At 34.3% G+C, this 13,525-nt stretch overlaps 1 protein-coding gene across 1 annotated transcript in view; it reads right to left on the reverse strand.

Moving 5' to 3' along the window:
• Positions 1 to 13,525, reverse strand: part of LOC150094795 (transmembrane protein 256 homolog) — a 30,268-nt gene that overhangs the window by 14,323 nt on the left and 2,420 nt on the right. The window contains exon 2 of the mRNA XM_090411645.1: positions 9,205 to 9,326. Coding sequence (XP_090267771.1) covers positions 9,205 to 9,326 — 122 coding nt within the window. The remainder of the gene's footprint in view (positions 1 to 9,204; positions 9,327 to 13,525) is intronic.

The raw sequence follows: 13,525 nt of genomic DNA on the forward strand, positions 1-13,525 counted from the left end.
AGCTAAATTATGAAGAAACTATTAAACACAGAATAAATCTAGGGTGGTCTGCTATGACCAAACTTACAAATATATATGGAAAAATACACATTTCTCCAAAGAACTTATAATCAAAATATATAGTTCAATGGTGCTCCCCACAGTTTTTTTTATGATGCAGAGACTTCGAGGAACAGAATGATGCAGAAGGAAGAATAAATATCAACAGGTTTTGAAAACAAGTATGAGAAAAATAAGATAGCATGTACTGAAACGAAAACCAATCAGGAGATCAGAAAAGCATTATACTACAATATTTCAATAATAACAAGAATCAGAAAAAAACAGTTACAGTGCTATGGATATGTGTACAGAATGCCTGCCAACAAGTTTTCCTCAAATTCTCCAAAATGGAAGAGTAGAAGGAAAGAAACCACCTGAAGCCCTAGAAGAAACTGGACACTGCTGTTGGTCTTTTGATTTAAATCTTTTTAACAGATATATCTGTAAGCAGCAAAGTTGTGTCAAAAATCACTATGACATCAAAATTTTTAAGTACAAGATCTTCAACCCACATTTTAAAATGAATAACTCTTTAATGCAAGAGGGTGATATGACCAGTAATAAGAAATAGTTCTTTGCCTTAACATTTTACTACTGCTATCAAGTACAGGTGTCAATCAACAGTGTGCTGCATTTGAATATTTGAACAATCATTATATTATGATAGGTGTATGGAATAGGAAGGAGTGGGTTAAAGTTATAATGCTGGAGTCTATCATTTACGGGGGTCTGGAAAGTTCTGATAAACACCTAGAACAAGAATGATATTAAAGCAACTGATATAACCACAAGAAAGAACATACTAGTAGCAGAGTTATGAAGGAAACTTATGTTCTTATATTCTTATATCCTTGTATTCTCTTTCTTGTGGTTATATCAGTTGCTTTAATATCATTTTTGTTCTAGGTGTTTATCCAAACTTTCCAGACCCCCCCCCACCATATTTTAAAAGGCTAGGAAGTGATTTTTTTTTAAGTTTTAGCACATTTTTCTAAGTGGTATATCAGTTAGATATGACCTTTTTTTTTTAAATATGTATTAAAGATCCAATCCTTAAAAATATTATTATGGTCAGTCATCTCCCTGTATACAAAAAAAAATTAAAGATACCAAGTTTATTTAAATATAATTCTATTCTAATATCATAATCATTTTTAGTTTCACTGAGAATGGTAACTACTTCATATGGTAATGGAAAACATTGAAGTCATGGCTAGGTCCTCTTATTGCACATGTAGACTTCCATCTTGAAATTTATGTAAACATGTTTTGTGAGGCAAAGGAGGGGACCTGAACACAGTCTCCAACTGTCTGTTTGAGACTAATAACAGAAAATGAATCGTATCTATTTTTCCTGGACCCTCTAACCACGTGGATCGATATACTTTTTAGTCTACAGGAAACCTATCCACATGGATATATCCATCAACATTCTCACCACTTCCAGTTACAACATGGTACTACTAACATGATTAGAACACCCGCTCTGATTGTGTCCTTCCTTACTATCATACAGTCCCAGATACATGCAAAGAATTAAATACTACCTTTCCTACACAGCAAAGACTTCAAGTCCATAGCCATCCATATATGTGAATAGGCTGAATATAGGCTTGCTTCCATGCTACTGAGTAGATGCTAGATGAAGATAAGAAAAGATTAAGACAGCATGTATTCAGCCATTCTTGGTATAGTAAAAAGTGATCTGCCATGGTTGTCAATACAAGAGTTAGTGGGCTGGTTGGCCGAGTGGTTAATGTATCCGTTAAATGTAGTGGTTAATGTTTCACAGACAATCACAAGCATCCCTGCCAGTGGTCTGGATGTGTGAGAGAGGTGAAAGTATGAAAGTGAAGAAATTTTCCAATTAATCATAAGGAAGCAGAAGGTCTCAACTGTTATTTGAGAAGGAGCAAGTTTTCTGCATCTGGCACTTTAACAGTGCTGATTATTTGGATTTGCTAATGGTTTATGGTAACAATTACAGGCTGCAGAGTAAGCTGAGTGCAAAATCTCAGTTTTGTACTCAGCTTTAAATTTAAATTATTCCAAGATCTCTGCAAACATTTTTGACATCATTTTTCAAATGTCAAAAATCAACCAAATATCAATAAACTCATTTTTCACCCCTGTAGTGCCAAAAGATAATTAGCATGGCTTGGTGATGGATGTTCCACAGAAAATGAAATGTAGAATGTGTGTTAGGCCATTACTCACAGCAAATACTTTGGCATCTATTCCAGCTTATTCAGTGAAGTTGGGAATAGGAAGCAGACCAAGTCAAACATTGAAATTTCCAAGAAAGGTGACACCTCAGTGTTTGGGTAATCAGACTTCAGCAAATTAAGCTTTAGAAATAAATCAAGAGGACAAAGTGTTTATCAACATTTGGAAAGCAATAAAGCCAGGAAATAAACTGAACGTGACAAGGAAAAATTTGAGCCTGAGCAGACAACAAAGAGGAGATTCTGGTTTTGATATTTTCTGTCATGGAATGTCAGATATGACAAATGCACACATAGCACGGTCATATTTATAGTATGAATCAATATCTGTGAAAAATAACAGGTCTGGTTTCAAGATATTTAAGTGGTGCAAATCAGTTCATGTAACAAATGTTACTGAAGTGTATTTTTTTCTTTTGTATGATGTTATTTTAAAATTTTTTTGGAATGTTTTTTTGAACCTGAGTGCTTTTAATGGTATTTTATGCTAATAATGTAAGGAAGAAAATTACAGACTGGGGCATGCAGCAGAAGGTGAAACTCATGCACATGTTTCCCACGTAGGCAGTATACCCAGTCTTCTGTCCATTACAGCCTTGACCATTATCCGTTATACCACTGCACTGTAATTTCCTCTCCAAGCATGATCTGTCAGAGTAAGGGTGGCAGTGGGATTATTCACTACTGGTCAGGAATTTTATGCTTTACCATCAGGTTTGGTCCTATATACTATCTAGCAGCTGGCCTGCACACACACACACACACACACATGCTTTCCCTCAAATGGAAAATAGCACTTTGAGTAAGCTGTACAGGCACTTCGTGTAAGCTGTATAAGGAAAGGGCATGTCTAACAATGTTAGACATGTAACATTATAACATTGATAACTGAGGTGGATAGCAGTTGATGCTGCCAGTTGAGTTAGTGCAAGAGTTTTCTTTCCCTGCTTACACGCAGGAAGAGAAAAGAGAAACTAGATATTCTACACTGAAGACCAAACTTTTCAATATGCTTCAAGTTTACCATGATCAAGGTGACGATGACATTTCACTGGACGTAATAATAAATTTAGTTTAATCCTTTATCCAAGTGTGAGCAAACAAAGTTTGCGCCTAAAAATATCTTCAGGACCAAGGAAAGGTAGTGCAACAACAGGCAACTCGGAGCAAAGGTGAACCGAGCTATCATCACTCCTATCTCAATATCTCCCATAATGCAAAACACATCCTTGAGATATGTATAATGTTATGCATTAAGGGAAGGTCGAAACCGACCAGTTTCGACCTTTATTGAGGTCTCATCAGTGGGAGCCAAGCCCAGAGGTGGAGATACCAAGTTAGAAGCAATGGAGAGGTCATCTTTACCTATAGGAGTTGCCAAAAGGTGTGTCACCTTATTATTAAATTACTCTGGATTTAGAGAAAGATGTTGAAAGTTTATTTTGCACTGTGGGGGAGAGGGATATAGCCAACATTTCCTCTCAGTATTATTTGAAATCCTTATAAAAGCTGTCAAAACTATTGACATTTTTTAATTTTAATTCAAATAAAATATTTGGGGAAATTTTGGAGAAAAGAGCATAGCTAATAATAATGGCAAATACCTGTTGGATTTTTGCTCAGGAGATGGAGATACCCAGAGGTGGAGATACCAAGTCAGAAGCAATGGAGAGGTCATCTTTACCTATAGGAGTTGCCAAAAGGTGTGTCACCTTATTATTAAATTACTCTGGATTTAGAGAAAGATGTTGAAAGTTTATTTTGCACTGTGGGGGAGAGGGATATAGCCAACATTTCCTCTCAGTATTATTTGAAATCCTTATAAAAGCTGTCAAAACTATTGAAATTTTTTAATTTTAATTCAAATAAAATATTTGGGGAAATTTTGGAGAAAAGAGCATAGCTAATAATAATGGCAAATACCTGTTGGATTTTTGCTCAGGAGATGGACTCGTTATTACTAACACAATGGTCTAACATAAAAATGTGCACAAATTCACATGGAGAGAAGAGGCAAGGAATAAGAAAAGTCTCATTGACTATGTTATTGTCAGTGATGTTTTCTCAGTGGTGCAGAACAGCAGAGTGTACAGAGGATTTGAAATTGGAAGTGATCACTATTAGGTCTTGAGCAAGATAAAATTGAATTTCATACTGAAAAGAAGAACATGTAAGAAAGTTTTAAAACAAATAAAAGTTGAGCAGCTTTCAGATGTGAACTGTAGACTAAAATACACAAACATTATCCAAGAAAAAATGAAAGAGTTTAAGAACAGGAACCAAACTTTGTAGATTCAGTCAAGTGGCAAGCCCTGAAAAAAAAAATTGATTCAGCCAGAGAGACATGTGGTGAGGTTGTCTGCAAGGATAGAAAAATCAGAACTCCATGGTGGACACAGGAAGTTAAAGAGGCAGTGAAGGAAAAGAAGAAAGCATATCAAAAGTTCTTGGCAGATAAGTCAGCATGTGCTCTTAGAGAATACAAAGACAAATGTAAGAAATTGAAGAGCTGCATAAAACTAGCTAAACAAGTCATGGAAAGACCTTTGGTAAGAACATAGAAAATAAATATCAAGAAGGTGGCAAAATATTCTGAAAACTGATGAAAAATCTCAGAAATGGAGGAAAGAGTGCTGTAAAAGGAATTATAGATAGCAAAGGTGACATGAAAACTGCTGAAAAAGATATCCTTGATGTATGGAGTAATTACTTCAAAAAAAATTGCTAAATGAAACAATCAGTCACAGCACAGTGGTAAAAAACACTCAGCAGGTATGCATTCAGGAATATAAAGTCATACTTAAAGTAGAAAAAACCCCCAAAAGCCTGAAATGTTAAAAGGCAGCAGGAGTAGATGATATTCCACCAGAAATGCTCAAGTACGGAGGTATAAAAGTCTTACAGTGGCTGCACTGCATAGTTCAGAAGGCCTGGACAGATGGATGGATTCCAGATGATTGAAGTAAAGCTCTCATAGTACACATACATAAAAAAAAAGTGAAATAAAACTGAATGTGAGAATTACAGAGGTATTACTGAGTGTTCCTGAAGCTTGGTAAAGAACTCTGTTTGGCTCAGGCCAAACAGAGGCTGTCAGGATCAGATTTTCACCTTACGACAAATAGTTGAGAAATTGTGGGAATATAACAAAGATCTGTATTTAAGTTTTGTAAACTATTCAATATGCTACAGTTATGTGGTGTCGATAAGGCATTATATCAAGCAATACTTAGTCTTTATTTGAGTTGTAACTTAACAGTTAGAATTGAAGGAAGTACAGGAAGATGATTAGACATTATTTCTGATGTCAGACAAGGATGTACATTATTCCCTCTGTTATCTATATGGATCACATTATGAAGGAAAGTGGTATTAAATCTGATATCAAAATTGGGAATGTTAATGTCAACTCTTTGCTTTATGCGAATGATGCTATTCCTCTAAATAAATTCGCTACAAGCCTGCAAGATTCCCTGACTAAACTGAATAATTATAATAGATATGGTATGAAGGTCAGCAATAACAAGACAAAGACAATGAAAATAGGTAGAAACATTGAAAATTTCACATGCATCATGAATGGAGAACCGATAGAACAAGTAAAACATTTCAGTTACTTAGGCACAATTTTTTTAGTGAAGATAGTAAATTAAATATGGAAATTAATAGACAACAGAATCAACAAAGCTGATATGGCTAGAAGTCAACGGAATAAATTTATATGGAATAAGAGAGAAATTAGTCAAAACAATAAATTAGCTGTATACAAGACGCCGTTCGAGCCAATTTTAACTTATGAATCTCAAAGCTAGGTTAGAAATAAAACACTTGACCAAAGACTAGAGACTGCAGATATGAGAGACCTGAGAAAGATTAGGGGCATGAACAGATGGCATCAATGGCAATATCATAATACAAATGAGGAGATTAGGAAAGAACTTGACAATGTTAGCATCCAGGAATGTGCTAGCAGAGCTAATCTCAGACCCAGAGGAAGACCAAGATATAGGTGGATTGATACAGTAAAAAGTGCCTTAGAAGACAGAAATATAAGATCTGAGAATGTTGGAGTCTTGACGGGTAACAGATTGAATTGGAGGAAAATTGTAGATTATAAGTTAGTGGTGATGCAAGTTTTTTCATATAGTACTATCATATGATGTACACTCCTTGAGGGTACATGTCAGGAATTTGATGATGATAAAAATTATGGAAACTATTCGAATTTTTATTTCATGTAGGCATCTGCAAGTGCACAAAATAGCAAAATGTGTTGAAAACATATATACATAACTGAGTTCTGACTAAAATTTAATAAAAGTTAATGGGATTTAGGATGACTATACAATGTCCACTTAACATGTTCCAGTCACATGTTTATCTTCCCAATGGGACTTCTCATTACCTTTTGTGTGCCGCTTCCTAGTCATGCAGGTGGGCTGATCTGACTTAAAATTTTCATGGCATGTTAGTTGCAATCCTTTCGGTACAATCTTATTGCTGCTTTCTTGTGTGCTGCTCCTGCATCAGGCTGGTGGGTGGCCTCACTGACACAAAGTTTATGCGGCATGATTGTTGCAACTCTTCAACAGAACTTTACTTCAAGTTGGTGTTCGTGATCTGTCTTAATGACATCAAAAATTTCAAATACAATCGAATAAACACTTATTTCATGTAACTAAAAATTTTGGACAAATGTTTTTAGTTAGGTGCTGTGTTTGGTGGTACAACAAACGGTTCTGCTTGAGTTTATGCAGCATAATTTGTGGGAGGAGATGTTTAATTAGATAGTGCCATTTTTACCCAGTTGTTTCTAACTGCACTATTTGTTGAGAATTATATTTCACAGACTGCAAATGTCTCTGTACTTTATTCAGTGATACAATAAAACTATTTCTTTTTCTTGTGTCAGCAAGTATAGGGGCTGTTAGTGATTTATATTTTGCAAACAAATCCCTTTCCATCTATTCATAAGTTTTTATTTTAAATTATGCCCATCATAAATGCAAATATGAAAGTCTAGAGTTTATAGGATTCATATATTCTTCACTCAACCCCCAGATACTTATAATGGAAGTGCACATATAATGTAAATATTCATACTTTATATTTAGTATATATTTAGTGTATATATATTAGGGTGTGCTAGGTGCATTGTGCATACTCACAGAATAGCAATTGATAATATACTCTAACACCCAGAAATTAGTGGCTGTGCTTGGTTATTGTTTCAACCAATCCAACTGAACACTGTCATTTGTCACGAGTTGCTGTTTTTGTTTTCTGAGTTTCATCTGCTGTGCATGCATGAAGTGTGAACTGACATGTTTAGGACACCAATATAGACAAGTTTTTAATATATAATTTTCTATTAATAATTTATAACTTTTTTTTGTCCATATTTACAATGAGAAACAGGGTCAACAATCTACTGAATGTCCCATTTTCTGCCAGAACTTTTGCTGATTGTATGATTGTACTCAAAGGAGGTAAGCCTAATCCTCCTCTCCCAAATTTACTAATATAACATTCTTTTTCATTACTGTTTTCTAATATATCTTAAACACATTGTCTCCCACTCTATGCAGATTTGGTTATAATTAATAAATTAAAATATTCAAAGTTATCCTACAATTAACTGCATTGGACCAATTAAGATGAGTGCTGATGCACTATGCACTCTTAAAACTTTTATACATCAATAAAAAATGTAATCAAATTGACATGAATTTTGTAGCACCGGTTGCATAAGCCATATATATATATATATATATATAACCCCACACGAGAGGTCATGAAACCTATAACACAATAATGGTACATGTGGGCAACTGGCTAAGGAAAAAGAAGGAATCTATTAACAAGTTTCTTGAAAACTAGTGATTGTATTAATTTGGTAAAATGGTATGGGAGAGAGAGGTAGCTCCAAATAATAGTCAGCCTGACTGAGCAGTTAACATATCTATTCTCTGACCTGAGAACCTGCAGCTTCAAATCCTGCTGTTGGCGTGGATATTTGTGAGTGTCGTTCCATGGGAGATGAATTTCATCACTTGGTGTGAGACTGACACCACCATCCTACTTATTGGAAGCCCGAAGAAACTTGAAAAAGTTCCATGTTTCATCTTTAAAGCATCTTTAGTCCACCCACAGTACTAATGAACTATAGGTTTACAGACTTTCATTGATGGGAGTCAAATAAATAAATAAATAAAAGGAATGAAGAAAGATGAGAAATAATTGATGAGATGAAATAATGATGAAATAATTAATGAGATGAAATAATTGAAAGATGAGAAATAATCTGTATTGGAATGGGGAAGAAGGGAGAAAGAACTGTTTAAGAGTTGGTGTTCAGCAAGGATGACCTATCCCATATGTCTTTGAGCACTGAACTTATATTGCTCAACTGTTTTTTTAATCTTTCACTCTCAATCTGAGATCAACTGTATGCAATTACAAGAAAATATAAGAGGAGCAGGAGTGACTATTCTTCAAGTAATGTGAAATGTCACATGTGTCAAATTTATTAATAAAAAAAAAACATGCATGCTATTGAAAAAAAATAATATCTTTATCAAAAAAAAAAAAAATGAATCGTCAATATTTCATAACAGACTATTAAAAATGATCTTAAAGCTGATCTTAAAGCACCATTGAGATATCAAAATCAAACTAAAGGTTCTGATGTGAAGTGTCATTTCACTGTTGAGAAAAGTGATGTACTGTAGGTTTTGCACTGTGCAAAGGATATCAGTTTATGGAATTTAAAAAATCCACTAAAACACCTTGCTAGCTTATATTTAGTTGAAAAGTTCTTACAAATGTTCTGAAGCTGTGGGTGAGAGTAAGATATATGATACTGGTCATCACTACTTAGAACATTCATACCTCGTAATGCTTTTAATAATCATATATTAATATACATACTACTCACCAAGTAAGGCTTTTTAGTCAGTGGAACAGCCAAAAGTGCCAAGGAATGGATGAAATGATAAAAGTTAGCTGTTGTGTAGATATTTTTTAATTCTTCTGGTACTTGTTTCTTTGGAAGAAGGACTAAAAAAAAACATTTTATTATTATTGAAACTAATAAAGAAAACATGCCAAAGAAACTTAATCGATTATAACAATCATAGCAGCAGCATATATTAAAACCACAACTGTTAGAAAGAAGTTAAAATACTTCAGTTACAAACTCGCTTTGTATTTGGCAAAATCTTTGCTAGCAACATTTCTTAAAATGTATGTCTGCCATCAATCATATTTCAATATATGGAATACTGTATTTATATGCTGCATATATATAAATTACTGGGTAAAAAAACTGGAGATTACTTAAGTATGATACATCAAATTGTAATACTGAAGTCCCACTAGTTTATGAAATATATCATGAAAGATGGATTCTAATCATCACTTTTGAAATGTGTCACATTACTTTTTGGTTGAAAGTAAAGGCCTACAAATATTTGATGGTAAGTTTCTTATATACTTTTTTGAGAATGAGATCAAGTTCTGACTATAGATCCATCACCTTCAGTGGTCCTTTAGACTTAATTCCTTTTGGATTTGGATTCCTTTAGACTTAATGGCTGAAGGAATCTTTGGATTCCTTCAGCCATTAAGTCTAAAGCCATTTCCTTTCAGTTTGATTTTGCCTTCCTTATCATGTCAGTTATCCTCACCCCACCTTTTAAACACCTGCTTAATGAAATATTCATGCATTTTAGTTTCCACTTTATCTCCTGACCCCAGATAAGCAGTTTGATGCTGCTTCTCTCAAACAACCCTTTGATCTGTTAATATTATTCCAATGCAATTTCTTATGCAACAGGAAGCAATTTACAGCAGGGCTTGCCCACTCAAATCACAGATGGCAGACAGATTTTGAAAGCTGCCAAGCAGCTGCAGACTGGACAAAACAGAAATTTGTTTCTTTCATAATTACACAGTGATCAGCAGTCATAGTAAAAAAGTTTTACTATACATTGTATAGTAAAACAGTTGAATGTAAACCAAAATAATCGCCCAATATTACAATCATCATATCAAAGTCATCATTTGAAGTATAAACATATATATACAATGAAATAAGCTATGTTACAATCCACATAGCATGATAAAGTCAGACTAGTTTGGTAAACCATTAGCACTACTGACCTGACTTCTGGTGGAAAAAAAAGCTTACTATGAAGCTAGAGTCATAGTGATTTGCAACCAAACAGATAACAAGAGATCTATTAAAAGAGAGAGAGAGAGCAAATATGCTTTCACAGATAAATTAGAACAAAAAAAAAAAAAACAGTATTGATGGTGGCCAATAAGGGCTAAAGTTATTGCTTAGAATCCTAAAGTAAGGGTTTTCTGGAACTTGAAAGAAGTTATGTGGGCTGAATGTGCTCCATCCAAATTCTTGGGATTTTTATGCCACCATTTTTGTTTAGATTAGGATGGTTCACACTAGGTTTTTGTATGATGTGAGGAACAGGTACCCTCCCAATCAACTTGGTATAGAGTGTTAAGAGCATGATCCAAGAGGCCTGCTTTACCAAAATTATGAAATTTAATGTGTTGTGTTCTGGATTGGAATTGTGCAGCCAGCTTCCAATTGTGCATAGGGTAAGTTAGTTACAGGTATAATGGATTTTGTATACCTCAGGATGGGCCTGGGGGGGGGGGGGGGGCAAGGGCTCCTTGGAGAGTTGAATATGTGTTTTAATTTTATGTGTAGTTTAAAAGTAGCATTAAGGTTGCAATGGTGTAGACTTCTATTTATTTTATATGATAACCCTTTAAGGTATAGGATGGCTATGGTTTTACTGTAATCTATATTATTTGCATACTTAGATGAAGTTTTATGAAGAATTTTATTGATGTTATTTTTGCTATAGCCATTGTTTATAAATATATCACTAATAATTTATCATAAATTATTAGTGATATATTTATTGATATATTTATGTTATATTGATGATATATTTAGTGATATATTTATAAACAATGGCTATAGCCATTGTTTATAAATATATCACTAATAATTTTTTAATTTTTGCTTAAGACCTTATTTAGAGCGAGTTAGCTTTGCATTAGGAACCCCCTCCCATTTACATATTTGGTGTGATAACAAAAAACCACATGATATCAGTGTCACATGCAGCTACTATAAATGGGCATACCTATCCTCTGTATGTAATCAGTACACATTTGCCAGTAATGGGGAAACATGGCAAATTAAGCCAATTTGACCATAGGCAGATAGTTGGGTCCCAGAGGGCATGTGCCAGTATTTTGGAAACAGCTGCACTTGTTGGTTGCTCCTGTATTACTGTATCGAGGATGTACCAGGGCTGGATTACCATGAACAGACATCCAGAAGAAGAGCTCACATTAGTCAGCCACAAGTGTTTGATCCTAGAGGTGAGCATCAAGTGTCATGACTGGTATCTCAGCAACGTGCAACAGTCACACAGCACACCCACCAATACAACAGATGGGCAGTTTAACCCATTTCCACATGCACCATACCTTGCTTTGCCTGGGTTCCACAGCCAGAGAACAACACAAACATCAACTTCAAAAACCTCTAAATACACAGCAGGACACATTCATACCTGGTACAGAATTTTATGTAATTCTCTGCTTAAATTACATTTCCTCTTCCCATATCCTTTATTCCTTTCAATTTATGTAACCATAGTTGAAGCCCCCCCTCATAACAATTAATAATAATTAACAGAGAATAGTTTCATCCAACAAGAATTATTAAAATTTATCAATTTAATCCTCATTTGCAAAACATCACAAACCTATTGTGCATCAGTACTGCGGGTGAGTTAAGGGGTAGATAATGCAGAAATTTTTCTCTAGAGACCAAATATTGAACTTTCTTCAAACTACTTGAGGCCTTCAAGTATGCATTATAGTGATCTCATGTTGGACAATGAAATTCATCTACAATCTAAAGAAAATCAATCATCCATGCTATATTAAATGGAGAGAGAGAGTCCTATCTGGTTGGCCAATGTCAGCCTATGTCAAAATTGAGAGTAACTCTTATTCACCACATTCAGCAGCCAAGATCAAATCAAACCATCACAATACAGTTACATACTGTAAATATTCATATACTTTCATGATAAGATTCTCAGAGTTTACTACATTTTATGTTAATTCCAAAAGATGCCACTTGTAAATTGGGAAAACAGTGCTCACTGCTATCAGTCATGATTACACTGGTGGGAGATGTAGATGTTTCAATGTGTAGATTAAGGATGAAGTAGTGTAGAGATGGGTCATTCCCTTTTTTGTAATGACCATTTTACATTCATTTCACAAAATGCACCATGAATATTAAATGTTTTCCCATCTATACTCAAGTTCAGGGCGTGATGAATACACTCACCTGTCACAAGTTGCTACAAGCTGAACAAAATATTTTTTTTTTCATTAAATAAAATATGTTCTACACAGAATCTTTTTAACTTTTAAAAACACAAACACAGCAACACTGATCAGTTTATGGACCTCCTAATGAGACATATCATTACAAAAAGGTGGGAGGGGGTAGTATTCGGGAAGTACATTTTTTGCATGACGAGCAGAAGTTTGCATAATTTGTTGAGCCCTGTTCATGTTATTCATCTGCTCTGACTGCAGATTGTAATGAAATATGATATTTCAATCTTTATTAAAATCAGATGGGTTATTTTAAGTTAAAAATGATTTGATATACATCAAACCATTTCTAGTAGCAAAATTAGAAAAAACAATTCAAAACAAATGCAAAATTAAATGTTACAAGCAGGTGACAATAAATAAATAGTCCATTGTTAGAATTAGAAGCAAAAAAAAAACAAAAAAAAAGCTGCCCTGAGTTTGTATGATAATGAGTAATGTTACTATACAAGAACACTATTTTATGATCGCCTTGAATCATTTCCATACTTGTTAGATATTAAACCCTTTTTTTGCAGTGTAGCTAGAAGAATCTCAGGCAATATGGTGACTTAAACAGAATGGGAGAGGAAAGATTACCAAAACAAAATTGTTGGGAGGAAGTTAGTATTCTCTGCTAGGTTGGCAAGAAAAAGATCCAGAGGAAGATCAAGATATAGGTGGACTGATACAGTAAAAAGTGCTTTAGAAGACAGAAACATAAGACCTGATAATATTGGAGTCTTCAGAGATAACAGATTGATTTGGAGGAAAATTGTTGAGAGGAAGTTAGTAATGATGTTTTTCATGTAGTGCTATCA

This window comes from Typopeltis vanoorti, chromosome 21 (assembly GCF_054136105.1).
Source record: "Typopeltis vanoorti isolate ZY-2024b chromosome 21, IOZ_Tvanoo_1.0, whole genome shotgun sequence".
NCBI classification, from domain to species: domain Eukaryota; kingdom Metazoa; phylum Arthropoda; class Arachnida; order Uropygi; family Thelyphonidae; genus Typopeltis; species Typopeltis vanoorti.